The 19203-nt window shown below is 42.1% G+C and overlaps 1 protein-coding gene across 2 annotated transcripts in view; it reads left to right on the top strand.

The window, feature by feature from the left end:
• SYN2 (synapsin II) overlaps window positions 1-19203 on the top strand; it is a 284431-nt gene that overhangs the window by 251599 nt on the left and 13629 nt on the right. For both annotated transcript variants that reach the window (XM_040408483.1, XM_040408484.1), the window contains exon 10: window positions 14022-14171. In XM_040408483.1, the coding sequence (XP_040264417.1) occupies window positions 14022-14171 (150 nt within the window). The remainder of the gene's footprint in view (window positions 1-14021; window positions 14172-19203) is intronic.

The following is a 19203-nucleotide window of genomic DNA, read 5'->3' as shown; positions in this document are numbered from 1 at the left end:
GCTGTCCAATCGCAGCGCAGAGCGTCACAGCCAGGGAGAAAAAAAACTCACCTTCTTCCTGGCTGTGACGCTCTGCGCTGTGATTGGACAGAAATAATAGTAAGTGTAGGGACATCCCCCATGTATGCCCTAAATGTCCTGCTACTTACTTAATCAAGTCTGGACCCTTGAAAGGTCCTCTTTAAAAGTTAATAGTAAGTGGTTGCTGAGAACCAACATCACAATCATTGCAGACTGCCCCTGGAAAAGAGTCACGGCCACCTGAGAAGAGTCCTGGTTATTCATGAATTCCTGCTCTCCCGCCCACCTGCTGATGACTGACAGTCTTCTACCTAGTTTTCTCCCTTTCTCTCTAGGAGACAACTGGCAATCATCAGCAGATGGGTGAGAGAGCAGGAGATTATTAATAACCAGGACTCTTCTCAGGTAGATTTGACTTTTCAAGGCCTGGGCTGCAATGATTATGATGCTGGTTCTCAGCAACCACTTACTTTTAGCTCATGAGTGACACACCGCTGACATCAGCATTTCTGTCACTAATCTATGCTGCCGTCAGTGAGGTCAGCATAAAGTTGATGACAGGTTCCCCTTAAAGATAGTGCCTGCTCACGACACTCAGGGCTAATGTAAACGATCAACGATACTGTATATCGGACACATTTCACCCCCCCCCCTCCCAGATGCCTTTGACAGTTGTGCGTCTGAGAGATCAAAAACTCGCACAAGCTCCCGGACTTGCAATGGCTCCCCCTAGCAGGGATCAGGGAGCCACATGGTGTGTGTGAGGCAGCCTCAGTTCATTCCGACCTGTGGCAGGGCTCCATAGGAAAATAGTGTAATCCCTATAGAGGCCACTGCTAAAGGGTCTATGAGAGAAGCAATCTAAAGATTGTTTTAAAAAATATTTTAAAATATAAAAATTCTAATCACTCGCCCCCCACTTTCCCAAAAAACAATAAAAAAAAAAACATCATGCCCATTCTTTCAAAAAATTTTAACGTTTTTGTCCCACACAGCAAACGGCAAAACGGAAATAAAATCAAAATGACCGATTTGCCGTTTTTTGGTCGCTTCTCCTTAACCACTGGGCCATTTGCCCCCTTCCTGACCAGGCATAATTTTGCAAAACTGACATATCTCACTTTATGTTGTAATAACCTTGGAACGCCTTTACTTATCCAAGTCATTCAGAGATTGTTTTCTCGTGACACATGGTACTTCATGATAGTCATAAATTTGAGTCAATATATTTCACCTTTATTTATGAAAAAATCCCAAATTTACCAAAAATTTTGAAAAATTCGCAATTTTCTAAATTTCTATTTCTCTGCTTTTAAAACAGAAAGTGATACCTCATAAAATATTTATTACTTAACATTCCCCATATGTCTACTTTATGTTGGAATCATTTTGGAAATGTCATTTTATTTTTTTAGGACATTAGAAGGCTTAGAAGTTTAGAAGCAATTCTTCAAATTTTTAAGAAAATTGCCAAAACCCATTTTTTAAGGACCAGTTCAGGTCTGAAGTCACTTTGTGGGGCCTACATAGTGGATACCCCCATAAATGACCCCATTGTAGAAACTACACCCCTCAAGTTACTTAAAACCGATTTTACAAACTTTGTTAACCCTTTAGGCGTTCCACAAGAATTAAAGGAAAATGGACATCAAATTTTAAAATTTCACTTTTTTGGCAGATTTTCCAATTTTTTCTTTAACACATCGATGGTTAACAGCCAAACAAAACTCAATATTTATTACCCAGATTCTGCGGTTTACAGAAACACCCCACATGTGGTCATAAACTGCTGTATGGGCACACGGCAGGGCGCAGAAGAAAAGGAACTCCACATGGTTTTTAGATGCCATGTCCCATTTGAAGCCCCCTGATGCACCCTTACAGTAGAAACTCCCAAGAAGTGATCCCATTTTGGAAACTAGGGGATAAGGTGCCAGTTTTATTGGTACTATTTTTGGGTACATATGATTTTTTGATCATTCATTATAACACTTGAGGGGTTCAGTCAAGTGACATTTTTATAGAGCAGATTGTTACGGACGTGGCGATACCTAATATGTATACTTTTTCTCATTTATTAAAGTTTTACACAATAATAGCATTTTTGAAACAAAAAAATTATGTTTTAATGTGTCCATGTTCTGAGAGCTATAGTTTTTTTATTTTTTGAGAGGTTTTCTTATGTAGGGGCTCATTTTTTGCGGGATGAGGTGACGGTTTTATTGGTATCATTTTGTGGGACATACGCCTTTTTGATCACTTGGTGTTGCACTTTTTGTGATGTAAGGTGACAAAAATTGCTTGTTTTGACAGTTATTTTTTTTTTTTTTATGGTGTTTATTGGACTTGGTCGATTATGTGATATATTTATAGAGCCGACCGTCACGGACGCGGCAATACCAAATATGTCTATTTTATTTTATTCTTTTATATTTAAAAAAAAATAATGTATTCCTTACTTGGGGGAATTTTTTTTTTTTACATGTGAAACCTTTATTTAATTTTCTTAACACTTTATTTTTATTTTTTTTATTTTACACTTTTCATCCCCCATAAGGTCATACAAGACCTCTGGGGGACATTTACTTCACTTTTTAATTTTTTTTCCAATGTTGATTTCTCCTGTAACTGGGGCTGACATAGTAGCCCCAGTTACAGGCAAAATACACCGCCCAGAGAGGCTGTACAGCGCAATACAGCCTCAGTGCAGGGCTGATCGATTTCTGTGAAAGACCTCACACAGCTCCTGCACTCACATGACCGCCAGGCCGGAACAGGAAGCGCATAGCGTTTCCTGCTCTGTATACACAGCACTCGGTGAGCGCTGTGTATGCAGCGATCTAGAAGGCAGGGACACCTGGGAACTGTGCCTGCCTTCTCTCTGGGTTGCCCTGCTGTCACTGACAGCGGGCAACCCGATCTGCAGCTGCACGATTAGCGTGCAGCTGCACTTTCTGAACGGATGTTCTGGAACGTCCATTCAGAAATAGAGAACCACCTCCCGGACGTTTATAGTCTATGGGCGGACGGGAGGTGGTTAAATAAAAAGTGATCAAACAGTCATAAACACCCCAAAATGGTATCACTGAAAAGTACAGATCTCCCTGCAAAAAAATGAGTCCTAATGAAGCTCTGTACACAGAACTCCAAATAAATTATAGGGGTCAGACTATGGCAACGAAAGGAAAAAATACATTTTTTCAGTATTAAAGTGCAAGAAAAACTACAAATGTGGCATCGCTGTAATCGCATTGACCTGGAGAATGAGGACAACAGGTCATTTTTACTGCATAAAAACAAAACCCATAAAACTGTGGTGGAATTGCGTTCTTTTTCCAATTCCACCCTATTTGGATTTTTTTTTTTTCCATCTTCCCACTACGTTGTATGCCAGATTATATGGTCCATTAGAAAGCACAAATTGTCTCACAAAAAAACTGTCCCTCATATGACTATGTAAACAGAAAAAAAAAAAAAGTTATGGCCCCGGAAAGGCAGGGAGTGAAAAACGAAAACCCCTCCGGGGGTGAAGGGGTTAAACTCTCTTACAATAATGAAACCTTTCTCATATATCATTATGATAACTTGTTTATAGACAAATCTTATTATGGTATACATGTCTTATAGAGACATCTTATTACGGTATACATGTGACATTAATATGTCTTATAGACACACCTTATTACGGTATACATGTCACATGCATATGCTTTAAAGACACATCGTATTATGGTATACATGTCACATTTATATGTTTTATAGACACATCTTATTACGGTATACATGTCACATTTATATGTCTTATAGACACATCTTATTACGGTATACATGTCACATTTATATGTCTTATAGACACATCTTATTACGGTATACATGTCACATTTATATGTTTTATAGACACATCTTATTACGATATACATGTCACATTTATATGTCTTATAGACACATCTTATTACGGTATACATGTCACATTTATATGTTTTATAGACACATCTTATTACGATATACATGTCACATTTATATGTCTTATAGACACATCTTATTACGGTATACATGTCACATTTATATGTCTTATAGACACATCTTATTACGGTATACATGTCACATTTATATGTTTTATAGACACATCTTATTACGGTATACATGTCACATATGTCTTATAGGTACATCTTATTACGGTATACATGTGACATTTATACGGTATGTCTTATAGACACAGCTTATTACGGTAAACATGTCACATTTATATGTTTTATAGACACATCTTATTACGGTATACATGTCACATTTATATGTCTTATAGACGCATCTTATTACGGTATACATGTCACATGTATATGTCTTATAGGTACATCTTATTACGGTATACATGTGACATTTATACGGTATGTCTTATAGACACAGCTTATTACGGTAAACATGTCACATGTATATGTCTTTTAAGCACATCTTACACATGTACCACAGTTTCGGTTATAAAATAATAGGGTTCATTATGCTGTTGAGAGTCTCAGGATAAGAACTGGAAATAAATTTTCCCACAATATGGACCATTCTCAACCCTAGAATATTATTTACTGGTTTGTTGTAAAATCCCGGGATTGTCTCTCGTCTTCTGCAAGCGGTTTCCAAATATAGGTCACGGTGACTATGTTAAAGGAAATCTAATTACGGATTCAGGTGGTTTCCTCCTAGATGTAATGCAACGTTGTTTGCATAGTTATGAGTATGTTCAGCCATAACGTAAAAAGTGCCATCAAGATTATAATAATTATATCATAATACTAATAATAGCAGCCTATTTTTTCATAGCGTCAACATATTTTGCAGCCCTCTACAGAGGGGGCCGTAAACATATAAATGATGAATGGACTTTTACTAATAGTAAAGGATCGGTTTGGCTTATATTAACATCTGCAAATGGCCCTAACACCCAGACCACACCGGATTCCTAGGGTGATGATCTAGGGCCAGTTCAGTGGAACCCCAGGAGGTTCATGTATTGTGCCCATATTGCTGCCTATAATAGTACATCCAACAATCAAGCAAATACCAAAGTATTACTTTATAGTATTTAAATTTTTTATGAACATTTTCTGAAAAAAAATTCTATTGCGGCAGCCATTGTTGCCGGATCTAATATCAGTTTGATGTTATCATGTTTTAATTTTCTTCTCAGCGGCTGGCAGCCACAACAGGAAAATGAACAAGGTTTGGCCTCATGTTAAAGGCACAGCCTGTTCGATGACAAGAAGCTCTACTCTGTAATATACAGCAGGAGATACTGGGGGAGATTGATCAACACTGCTGTAAAGAAAAACTCTTAGTTGCCCATAGCAACCAATCAGATCCCATCTTTCATTTTCCAAAGGAGCTCTGAAAAATTGAAAGGTGGAGTCTGATTGGTTGTTATGGGCAACTAAGCCAGTTTTCCTTTACACCGGGTTTGATAAATCTCCCCCACTGTGTGTACCGCCATAGAAGTCTGATGGAGCACACCAATCTTATCCAGCAACAAAAAAACTCTGTATGCCTCTACTCGGTATGAAATTGGTATACAGAGGTCCCATAGACTTCTGTGGGTGTCATTTAAGGGTTGTACTGAGACGTAATATCATAAAATGCATGTATGCAGGAGGCCTTAATAATATATGGCATTTCTTTTTTTTTTTGTTAAAGGGGTTATCCCAGGGCTAATGTAAAAAATGAAAATCAGACATCATATAGTACATGACAATCTCTTTGTAACAAAGCTAGAACCAGCCCTGTACCTCACATGGATCCAGAGATCTCCACATTTATAGCTCTGCTAGATTTATATCAAGCCCTCCATGCTCTCCCTATCACAGCTCAGGAGGCAGTTGAAGGATGACACTGAGCATGTGCGACCACCTCAGTGAGCAGGACAAAGAAATAAGAAAAAGAACAAACAGCGGGTGATGCTATACAGATACATTTTATTGAATAACTCAGTGGCTATACAAAACTTTTAATTACATGCAATTAAAAAAGTATTCAGAGCCAGGTGGTGGTTTGAAAACTGTGTATTTTTTCATGGGACAACCCCTTTAAATCTCTTTTTATTAACCGTAAAGAGAGCAATTACATTTATATGGCATTTTTTACATTTTGGGTGGAAATCGTTTGCGTAAAAATGCCTCAGACATCAGTAGTCTCCTGCACCACTGCAGACCTGTGAATGCGGTAGCACTAGCAAGACAAGTACTTTTATGTTCAGTTTTATGCAATTCATGGCTATTACACTGGGGCTTCACAGCTTGTGCAACCAAAGATCGCAATATCACAATGCTACATGGCATCATAATGGAAGTGATTGTGGTCATGTTGCGAAATGCATGTCTTCAAAATTCCAAAGCTGCTGGACTTCTGGCCACTTGCGCGTTTTGGTAACTTGTGGGTTACAATCATTATGCTGTGATGTAGCATCAGGATACTGTGATCTTTGGCCACTGAGAAGCCTTAGTCTTAAAGGCTATGTACACCTTTGGAGTAAAACATTTTTTTAATGATTGCATTTAACTTATTTTTGGCTAAAAATCATATTTTCAATTGGCCTTTATTAAAAATATTGAGCTGTTCAGTTTCAAAGGGTTAACTGTTTTTCTAACTGTGACTGGTACTTTTTACTTTGTGCTGGTCATCTAAATTACCCTTATTGCTAAACTACTGAGAGGTCATAAACGCTTTTTTAAGCCACATTCTTATCAGTAACATAAGGATTGAGCTATCATGAGTGTTTATGATATGAGAGAGCAGAGATAAGAAGTCTGTCTGCTCCTCAGATGACGGAAAGGACAAAAAAAATTCACAGGCAGCTAGTAGAACATGTCTGCTCTGTACAGAAAAAAGGATTCCATATTGTTAATAAAGACCAATTGAAAAAATTATTTTTAGCTCAAAATAAGTACAATGCAGTAATAAAAAAATGCAGCCAAAGGTGTACATAGCCTTTAACCCCTTAAGGACACATGACGTACCGGTACGTCATGTGTTGTTCCGTTCACTTCCGCCCAGCCGGCTGTGATCGGAACAAGGTGCCTGCTCAAATCATTGAGCTGGCACCTTTGCTAAATGCGCGGGGTGCTGCACCCCTGAATGATTTTATCCCGGTGGGAGGTGCAGGGGAGGCGGGCGGTGCGGCAGGCGGGATCGCGATCCCCCGCCCGCCTCCCATGAAAAATCGTTGGTGTACAGTGGGTATACCAGGGTGTCAGCACATTGCTGACACCCTGGTATAAACGGCTGACATCTGTGATGCGATGGGAAAAAAATAGGTTCAGGAGCAGCACAGCATGCGGCTTGTGTAGAGCAGTGATGGAAATCATGCAGCAGCTGGGCAAGAGATCACAGATCCAATGCGATCCACAGGAATGCAGAAAAGATAGAAGGCCACAGCAGCATGTCCAGCAATTCTTCTTTATTTGTCGAATACTTCACAGCATAGCGTAAAAACAATGGCAACGTTTCGGCTAAATGTAGCCTTTGTCAAGCATATGTTTCAACTAAAAAAACCAGCATATAAATCTAAAATACTGGTACCTCCCACAATCAGTAATCCAATCGACAGTGATATCGGGTGACACACCTACATAACATCAAATCACAATTCTGCTATACCACACTAATCAGCTGATTCAAATCAGTATCTGCTGATACAACGTATTCATCTGTATGGAGTGATCGCGGGTAGACATCAGCATGGTGACTGGCGTCCCAATGTTGAAGGTGCGCATGTCCATGAGCGTCATCAGACAGTGGCCGACTCACGTCATTCCGCTGCGACCACTTGTGATGTAACCAAATGACGCGTAACAAAGGAGGAAGCGTGGTTACCAATAGAGTGTGTCCGCACCGCCGACGTAAGCAAACGGCGTGCAGGACATGTGTTTAGAAAAACAATCAATACACAACCACATAGCCAGGATATATTATGTTGCGTCATATTGTTTATAATAGAATACCACCATGCCGATGTATAGCTGCGATCCTCCAACTAGCGATTTCAATCAAATCGCATTAAAATGAACATAGATACAAAGATGATGTATTGCATCATCCGTGAAAAATCATCATGTTACAAAACATCATATTTAAATAAGTGACTAAATAGGTGTGTAACAACTGTCATGCCATTACTTAATGTGGTGTTTAAATTATTATAGGGAACATAAAAACAATGTTATATAACAGATGAGAGTCTAACTGATTCCTGCCACATTGAACTCAAGATTGAGTCCAAATGGTTGTAAGGACCTCAGCGTATAAATCCATTTGAGTTCTTTTTTTCTCAGTATTGCGTCCTTGTCTCCCCCTCTGCGTAGGAAACCCACACTGTCTATTACCCTAAAGCATAGTTGGTTCACAGAGTGTCCTGCCTCGACGAAATGTTTTGCAACTGGCTTATCCATGTTTTTCTTGCGAATAGTGCTCTTATGCTTATTAATACGTTCACGGACTTCCATAGTAGTCTCGCCTACATAGGTGAGACTGCAGGGACACTGGATGGCATATATCACGTCACGTGATCTACAAGTATAATAGCCATTGATTTTGTATTTTTTACCACTATAGGGGTGAAAAAAGTGGTTCCCTTTAAGGACGTTACCACAATTACAGCAAGACAAACATGGATAAGTGCCATTTTTACGCGGAGCAAGCAGTTTTTGTACAGTCTTAGACTGGTCACCAACATCGGTTTTAACCAATCTATCTCGTAGGCTAGGGTTCCTTCTGTATGCCATCATCGGCGGGGACTTAAATTCTTCTATCTCCGGCAACCCCCTTTGGAGTATATGCCATTCCTTTCTAAGGACGTGGGCAATGTCACCACTGTCCCGGCCGAAGATGGAGACAAAAGGAACCCTAGCCACGGATCTGGCTTTCGTAGATTTCTGAAGTGCAGAGTCTCTGTCAACCAACTTAACTTTGTGTTTAGTCCTATCAAGTAAGGTCTTTGGGTAGCCACGTTCAACAAAACGTTTACACATGGCATCCACCCTCTGTGTACACACATTTTCATCAGAGACAATTCTTCTAACCCTTAATAGTTGACTCCAGGGAATGGAATCAAGCATTTTACGTGGGTGATAGCTATCATGCATAAGAAGGGTATTTCTATCAGTGGGTTTCTGATAGAGGTCCGTAGCTAAAAGACCCTCCATCACATAGACCCGTACATCGAGGAACTGCAATTCACTAGTTGAAGATGTAACTGTGAATAGTAGTCCTGGTACACCCGCATTTAAATGTGAGTGGAACTCATCCAACTCATCCGTTGTACCAGTCCAGATCATGAAGATGTCGTCGATGTAGCGCCACCAACATAGGACCCTCCCAAAAAAAGGGGAATGGTATACCAGTCTGTCCTCCACCTCGGCCATAAAGATCTTAGCGTAAGTTGGGGCCATATTGGACCCCATGGCCACACCCCGCTGTTGCTGATAGAAGGTGTCCCCGAAGAGGAAGTAACTCCTCCTCAGGATTTATATGCTCGTTTTTTAGTTGAAACATATGCTTGACAAAGGCGACGCTACGCTATGCTGTGAAGTATTCGACAAATAAAGAAGAATTGCTGAACATGCTGCTGTGGCCTTCTATCTTTTCTGCATTCCTGTGGATCGCATTGGATCTGTGATCTCTTGCCCAGCTGCTGCATGATTTCCATCACTGCTCTACACAAGCCGCATGCTGTGCTGCTCCTGAACCTATTTTTTTCCTGTACCTCGATCTGGGGAGCGCCACCAACATAGGACCCTCCCAAAAAAAGGGGAATGGTATACCAGTCTGTCCTCCACCTCGGCCATAAAGATGTTAGCGTAAGTTGGGGCCATATTGGACCCCATGGCCACACACCGCTGTTGCTGATAGAAGGTGTCCCCGAAGAGGAAGTAACTCCTCCTCAGGACCACCTCCAAGAGACGGAGGACAAACCGGCACACCCCCGGGAAGAGTCCCATGTCGGCCAGAGCCACATCAAGCCCATATGTATGATCAATGGATGTGTACAAGGACACGACATCAAAGCTGACCAATAAGAATTGGGCAGGCAGTTGTAACTCATGTAGTTTGGATAAAAAATGCCCAGTGTCCATGACATAGGATGGGGCGGAGGTCGCCCGGATCTGCAATAATCTGTCGAGAAAGATAGACAATGGATTAAAGACAGAGTCCCTACCGGAAACAATCGGTCGATTGGCCGAGGTGGAGGACATACTGGTATACCATTCCCCTTTTTTTGGGAGGGTCCTATGTTGGTGGCGCTACATCGACGACATCTTCATGATCTGGACTGGTACAACGGATGAGTTGGATGAGTTCCACTCACATTTAAATGCGGGTGTACCAGGACTACTATTCACAGTTACATCTTCAACTAGTGAATTGCAGTTCCTCGATGTACGGGTCTATGTGATGGAGGGTCTTTTAGCTACGGACCTCTATCAGAAACCCACTGATAGAAATACCCTTCTTATGCATGATAGCTATCACCCACGTAAAATGCTTGATTCCATTCCCTGGAGTCAACTATTAAGGGTTAGAAGAATTGTCTCTGATGAAAATGTGTGTACACAGAGGGTGGATGCCATGTGTAAACGTTTTGTTGAACGTGGCTACCCAAAGACCTTACTTGATAGGACTAAACACAAAGTTAAGTTGGTTGACAGAGACTCTGCACTTCAGAAATCTACGAAAGCCAGATCCGTGGCTAGGGTTCCTTTTGTCTCCATCTTCGGCCGGGACAGTGGTGACATTGCCCACGTCCTTAGAAAGGAATGGCATATACTCCAAAGGGGGTTGCCGGAGATAGAAGAATTTAAGTCCCCGCCGATGATGGCATACAGGAGGAAGCCTAGCCTACGAGATAGATTGGTTAAAACCGATGTTGGTGACCAGTCTAAGACTGTACAAAAACTGCTCGCTCCGCGTAAAAATGCCACTTATCCATGTTTGTCTTGCTGTAATTGTGGTAACGTCCTTAAAGGGAACCACTTTTTTCACCCCTATAGTGGTAAAAAATACAAAATCAATGGCTATTATACTTGTAGATCACGTGACGTGATATATGCCATCCAGTGTCCCTGCAGTCTCACCTATGTAGGCGAGACTACTATGGAAGTCCGTGAACGTATTAATAAGCATAAGAGCACTATTCGCAAGAAAAACATGGATAAGCCAGTTGCAAAACATTTCGTCGAGGCAGGACACTCTGTGAACCAACTACGCTTTAGGGTGATAGACAGTGTGGGTTTCCTACGCAGAGGGGGAGACAAGGACGCAATACTGAGAAAAAAAGAACTCAAATGGATTTATACGCTGAGGTCCTTACAACCATTTGGACTCAATCTTGAGTTCAATGTGGCAGGAATCAGTTAGACTCTCATCTGTTATATAACATTGTTTTTATGTTCCCTATAATAATTTAAACACCACATTAAGTAATGGCATGACAGTTGTTACACACCTATTTAGTCACTTATTTAAATATGATGTTTTGTAACATGATGATTTTTCACGGATGATGCAATACATCATCTTTGTATCTATGTTCATTTTAATGCGATTTGATTGAGATCGCTAGTTGGAGGATCGCGGCTATACATCGGCATGGTGGTATTCTATTATAAACAATATGGCGCGACATAATATATCCTGGCTATGTGGTTGTGTATTGATTGTTTTTCTAAACACATGTCCTGCACGCCGTTTGCTTACGTCGGCGGTGCGGACGCACTCTATTGGTAACCACGCTGCCTCCTTTGTTACACGTCATTTGGTTACGTCACAAGTGGTCGCAGCATATGTTTCAACTAAAAAACCAGCATATAAATCTAAAATACTGGTACCTCCCACAATCATAGTAATCCAATCGACAGTGATATCGGGTGACACATCTACATAACATCAAATCACAATGCTGCTATACCACACTAATCAGCTGATTCAAATCAGTATCTGCTGATACAACGTATTCACCTGTATGGAGTGATCACGGGTAGACATCAGCATGGTGACTGGCGTCCCAATGTTGAAGGTGCGCATGTCCATGAGCGTCACTTATGGAAATCACTGAAGTGTGAGCTATGTAGGCCTAAGGCTAGTGCTACACGGCGACACTGGTCGTGGCCAGGATCGCTGAGCGGTGAAATGAATGGGATGGCCGCGGGAGTCGCAAGAAATCTAGCCTAAGGAAGGATCCGAGGCTACCACAGCAATAGTTCCTATGGAGCCCCCAGTAGATAAATAGAATATGTCCAATAATAGCATATACATATACATATCTGTATTATTTTGCCTGCTATTGAAACCAGTAATTTCTAAATCAGGATCACAAATGAGTGGTTTACACACTGGGTGTTATTGTCTTGTATATTGACCAAAAAGTTTCTATGAATCACAAAATGAACATTATAAATATCACAAACTGAGCCCTGTATATAGCCTCATTACTGGCGTCATTTCTAAATAGAAACTGAACGCCTAAAATAGGGCTCTGAGATGTGCTGCACAACATGCCCATTCATTTCAGCCCAGACGGTCATGTATTGTGGCTATGGGAAAATGATATCAATAACCATGAAGAAAAAACCTTTTCCACAACGTTTTGCACAGCGCCCCTTCTATTTTAAGTGAGAAAGAATAATGGGCTTAAGGTAGAAAGCCATCGCCACTTCTTTCATGTGTTAATGAGAAATAAGAAAGAACTTAAAATATAAAACTTAGAGGCTGTCTGGCCTATATAGAGATTTATATATTGATCAGACAACCTCTAAGTTTTATTAAAGGGATTCTGTCACCAGGTTTGACCCCTGTCAGCTAAACATATGCTGATGTTCAGGGCGTCTTCACGATTCCTAATGTGGGCTTATAAATGTCATCTGTGGGCTTATTTAGCTAAAAAACAGCTATTACTAACCTGTCAGTCAAACAAATAAGGTGCCCAAGAGGATGTTAATGGGTGCAAGGTGCCCGCCGCACCCACCGCCGTTCGTGCCCAGCGCCGCCTTTCCGGACTTCTGCGCCGCCTCCTAATCCTCTGTGCCGCCTCTCCCTCCCCCCTCCTTCTGCTGTAGGGGTGAAATCTGGTGACAGAATCCCTTTAGGTTCTTTTTCATTTCTCTTTAGCACAGGAAAGAAGTGGTGATGGCATACTGAACAGTAGTCTGCCCTCTGCTGATGGAACTGCAGAATGTCTTCTTTTGGGTTAGAAATTATTACATTCAGCAAAAAGATAAGATAATGGAGGTACAAAGTCTGTAACTTTTTTCCATACATGAATCTCCTTCTTGAATAATGTTATAAAGCAAAAGTACAAAACCAACTATAAGTTAGGGCGGGTTCGCATTCGTGTTATGTAATTCCGTTATAGGGTTCAGTTATAACAGAGTTATAACCAAATTTTAGGACGGAATGTAATATGGAACCCTTTAACAGACATTCCTTTTAGCTCAGTCCTAATAAATGTCTATGGCCACAAAAAACTGTTCCATTTTGTTCCGTTATACATGATAGAAAAAATAGTCCTCTCGACAAGACTATTTTTTCCATCATGCATATGTCTAGCTAGGAATGCACACTTCTATATAGTGGTTGAAAGTAGAGAGCAAAATTCTTGGACGGCACTAGCTACCCACTGATCGCTATAATTTCTTATAGGCAGCATTTGCATCTTGGCAGCCTGTAGGCACAAATTGGTGCCTTAGACTCTGCCCATCAAGCAGTCCACAACCCACACCACCCAACTTTTAAAAAGGCCAAAGACCTAATGTGCCCGTAGGTAAATCCATCCCTCACTACGTCTATTTGTACATATGTAATTTACCATAGCTGATTTATTGTGTCGAGACCTAAAGTGTTGTAAGTGGAGGGAGTATAGGAAGCGATGCAGGTCCATTATATAGTGCTGGAATATTGATGAATACTGGTTTATTGCTGTTGGGAAACAACATCTTATGGGAATTGCTTATTCTGCTTCCTCTCAGGTCATGGATTGTACAATGCCGGTGATCGGTGAACACCAAGCGGAGGATCGACAACTAATAGCTGATTTGGTCATAAGCAAAATGAATTATGCTCTGTCGAAAAATCCAATTCCTTCCCCGCAGAGACCAACGGCAACTACGCAGCCACAGGTAGACATGCACTGTGTAATAAATAACATAACAAAAGTCTAACATGTCATAGACTTGCTAAATAGTCCATCATGGGGGAGATTTGTCAAAACTGGTGTCAAGGAAAAGTGCCTTAGTTGCCCATAGCAACCAATCAGATTCCACCTTTCATTTTCCAAAAGAGCTCTGAAAAATGAAAGGTGGAATCTGACTGGTTGATATGGGCAACTGAGACAGTTTTCCTTTACACCAGTTTTGATAACTCTGCTCCAATGCGTTACTCAGAGCAAATAGAAATGGGGAAATGATCCTAGGCTTGTTTTACACCTCTGGTGTGAATTCCAGCAGGCAGTTCTGGCAGACAATGCTGGGAATCGGCCAGACAAAAACTGCAGTTTGCAGAGGTTTGTGTCCGTCCGATTCCCCACATTGTCTGCCGGAATGTGGCCGGATCTCCACCGGACCCCATTATACTTAATGGAGTCAGTGGGCATTCCGTCTGTATCCAGCAGTGCCGGATCCGGAGAATTTCAGCCTGCCAGAATTCACACTGCACTGCCAGAATTCACACTGAAACTAACCTTAGTATTTACTTACTATGCCTTATATCAAGCTAATGGTTTAGTATTTTGGGGAGTAATGTGCCTTATTTTAAGTAAATTTGCCCAGTGTGTAATTATAATATATCAACCATACATTTGGTCCTTTGAAAAATGCGACCAGCTTCATACATCCACATTAGAAGACTGTTCATTCATTTAGGCATACAATTACACACACTACTCACAAAAAGGGATATTGTGGGTGAAATTTTAGGATGAACCTAAAATGCAATCTAACCTTTACAGGAGAACTTAATGTGACCTTCTCTAAACTTGCACATGTCCAGCACATGTCCAGCTGTTCAATGTTTCAGTACTTTTTGCACAACTTGCTGTTCTCTAACAAGTAGCTTAACCGCAAAATTCACAGCAGGTGTTTGACCCATGGATCGCCCAATAAATTTCCTGGTTCAGTTAGAATTGGTATTCAAACAGTCCTCCTCATCATGCTGTTCACATTTTGACATCATGAGACCAAGACGATACCTAACAATTGATAACAGAAACTCGCCATTGCAAGGCTTCAAACAGGATTTTCTCAGACGGATGTGGCCACTGAGCTTAGAGTGTCAGAGTGTCATCAGCAGGTTGCAACAGAGATACAGAGAGACTGGAAGAGTCACAGAAAGGCATAGGAGTGGACGTCCTTTGGTACGTCCCACACTGATGACCTCTTTATTGTAAACAATGCCCTGCGGAACCGGATGATGAATGTCACACAACTCTAGGTACATTTAATGGAGGTGAGAGGCACCCAAGTGTCACATCAGGCAATTTGAAACTGTTTACATCAGCATGGTCTGCGTGCTAGACGACCTGCAAGGCGACCTGACCACACCACCAGGCACAGGCGTAATCATCTTACATGGGCCAGGGAGCATATACGCTGGAAGAGGGACCAGTGGGCCTCAGTGTTGTTCAGTGATGAAAGTCGATTCATACTGAGCAGAAATGATGGCCACCAACGATGTTGGCGACGTCAATGAGAGCGCTATGCATCAGCCATTGTGGTCACCAGACGAGCCTTTGGTGGTGGTGGTGGTGTTACAATGTGGACAGGTATGTCTAGTCAATGCAGAACTGCCCTACACTTTGTGAATGGTACAGTGACAAGCCCATACTACTTGAATAACGTTAATCCAGTCATTGTGCCTCTGCATGAACAACACAAGCCTAATTTCATCTTCATGGACGACAATGAGCCAGCTCATTAGGGAACGGCTGCTGGAGACTGAGGTACCTTAAAGGGCTTCTGTCACCCCACTAAACAAAATTTTTTGTGTACTTATAATCCCTATCCTGCCATATTGCCATACATTATGTTATTAATAATTTTCGTTCAGTAGATTTAGCAAAAAAACTTACTTTTATGATATGCTAATTACCTTTCTACCAGCAAGTAGGGCGTCTACTTGCTGGTAGCAGCTGTAGAAAACCGCCCCCTCCTCTTGTTGATTGACAGGGCCAGCCGCGATCTCCTCCTCCGGCCAGCCCTGTCAGCATTTCAAAAATCGCGCGCCTGTGTTGATTCGGCGCAGGCGCTCTGAGATAAGGAGGCTCGTCTCCCTCAGTGCGCCTGCGCCGATGACATCTTCTCTTTCGGTGACGTCTTCGGCGCAGGCGCACTGAGGGAGTGCTGAGGAGGCGAGCCTCCTCATCTCAGAGCGCCTGCGCCGAATCAACACAGGCGCGCGATTTTTGAAATGCTGACAGGGCTGGCCGGAGGAGGAGATCGCGGCTGGCCCTGTCAATCAACAAGAGGAGGGGGCGGTTTTCTGCGGCTGCTACCAGCAAGTAGACGCCCTACTTGCTGGTAGAAAGGTAATTAGCATATCATAAAAGTAAGTTTTTTGCTAAATCTACTGAACGAAAATTATTAATAACATAATGTATGGCAATATGGCAGGATAGGGATTATAAGTACACAAAAAAAAAAAAAAGAGTTTAGTGGGGTGACAGAAGCCCTTTAAATGGAGTGGAATGCACTTTCTCCAGCACTGAATCCCATTGCATACCTATGGGATCAGCTTAGTTTCCGCGTAGAGGCTCGTAACTCTGTACCCCAGAACCTCAATAACTTGAGGGCCACCCTTCAAGAAGAGCGGGATGCCAAGCCTCAGCAGACAATAAGTCTACTTGTGAACAGCATGAGACGTCATTGTCAAGCTATAATTGAAACTCAAGGCCACATGACAAGTTATTGAGACATTCACATTTTTGTGTGGGTATACCCACCACTGTTGGCTTTTGTTTCAATAAATTGTTTGAGATGAGGAAATCACCATTCCGTGCTTCTAATTAAATGCCCTACTTTCATGATATAATATCACTGTAACGTGAACTTTTTACATTTTCTATTAATTTCACCCGAAAGCCAAATATCCCTATATCCCTAACTTTTTGTGAGTTATGTATATTCTGTAGCACTAAAGTCAAAGGGGAAATTAACACTTAAAAAACTGATAGAAAACTCAAAAAAGAAAAATACTAGATGGAGGGGCTGCATGTTTTTAGACGTAGGGAAGAATTATGCACCGGCCTTACACCAGAAAAGTGTAAATTATAGATCAGATCCACGCTTGATCATAGCGGAGGTAGTATGGGCATCAGTAGGAGTTGTAAAAATCTATATACATTGAGCTCCCCATAGTGACAGATCCAGTTGTGGTGAATAAATACAGGTCAATATAAAGAAAATAGCACCTCAAGAATACAGGGAATCAAATGCACTGAACTATGAGAACCTTAAAGGGAATGTGTCATCAGAAAATTACCTATTGTTTAAATCATGATTTTATGTTAAAGCGTACATAACCTTTCAACAAACTTTGCATTAGTCAATTGTACTGTGTGTGTACATGAGGAATAACACTATTTCTGTCCACCATATGACTTGTATCTGGCATTTCTAGCAGTTTTTCCCCGTGCATGCTAAATGTCTAGTTTACAGTTCTCCCAGATCTGGTGGGTGAAGACTAGCTGCCATTCACTGCACAAAGAAAGTAGAGGAGAATCTGCTTTCTAACCTTCTCTTACTCACTCAAGCAGCTCCAGGATCATAAATGACATTACAGAGAAGCACTAACATGTGTGGTTGTAAATAAAGCACTTGTGCTGAGATATAAATTTGCTATTAAGCTGTACAGTCTACTTGTCTATGGTTATCTCACTCAGTCCTGGATGGGTTCAAAGGGGTTTTCTGGTAATACTGATTTTTTATTTATTTTTTTTATTTTTTTTTAGCAAGTGCCCACAGCCTGCCCCCTGAAACTGAAGATTCATACTTACGTGTTCCATGCAGCTATGGTCCTCTGTGCTGCCTCCATTGTTTGCATATTCCGGTCCCCACACTGTTTTCTTCTGGTGGCTCATGTGCATGGTCACATTCACTGCTGAAGCCAGTCATTGGCTGGAGCAGTGCCTGTGATCATGCTCTATCAACACCAGATGTAAACAGTGCGGGAACCAGAAGATGCAGACAACAGAGGCAACGTGGAGGACTGGAGTAGCGTGGAGCAGGTAACTATGAATCTTCTGTTTCAAGAGACAGGCTGCGGGCACTTGCAAAGAAATCGGTGTAAGGCCTCATGCACACGACCGTTTTTTTTACGGTCCGCAAAAACAGGGTCCGTAGGTCCGTTTTTTCGTCCGTGGGTCTTCCTTGATTTTTGGAGGACCCACGGACATGAAAAAACAGTCGTTTTGGTGTCCGCCTGGCCGTGTGGAGCCAAACGGATCCGTCCTGAATTACAATGCAAGTCAATGGGGACGGATCCGTTTGACGTTGACACAATATGGTGCAATTTCAAACGGATCCGTCCCCCATGGGAACGCCTCTATGTTAGAATATACTGTCGGATATGAGTTACATCGTGAACCTCATATCCGACAGTATATTCTAACACAGAGGCGTTCCCATAGTGATGGGGACGCTTCTAGTTAGAATATACGACGAACTGTGTACATGACTGCCCCCTGCTGCCTGGCAGCACCCGATCTTTTACAGGGGGCTGTGATCAGCACAATTAACCCTTCAGGTGCCGCACCTGAAGGGGTTAATTGTGCGTATCATAGCCCCCTGTAAGAGATCAGGGGCTGCCAGGCAGCAGGGGGCAGACCCCCCACCCTCCCCAGTTTGAATATCATTGGTGGCCAGTGTGCGGCCTCCCCCTCCCCCCCTCTATTGTAATATCATTGGTGGCCAGTGTGCGGCCTCCCCTCCCCCCTCTATTGTAATATCATTGGTGGCCAGTGTGCGGCCTCCCCTCCCCCCCTCTATTGTAATATCATTGGTGGCCAGTGTGCGGCCTCCCCTCCCCCCCCCCTCCATCTGCCCCCCTCTATTGTAATTTCATTGGTGGGCAGTGGGCGGCCTCTCCCCCCCCCGCCCGATCATTGGTGGCAGCGGAGATTCCGATCGGAGTCCCAGTTTAATCGCTCTGGGGCTCCGA

The sequence above is a fragment of the Bufo bufo genome, chromosome 9 (genome assembly GCF_905171765.1).
Source record: "Bufo bufo chromosome 9, aBufBuf1.1, whole genome shotgun sequence".
Lineage (NCBI taxonomy): Eukaryota > Metazoa > Chordata > Amphibia > Anura > Bufonidae > Bufo > Bufo bufo.
This window is presented reverse-complemented; position numbering and strand designations above follow the sequence as displayed.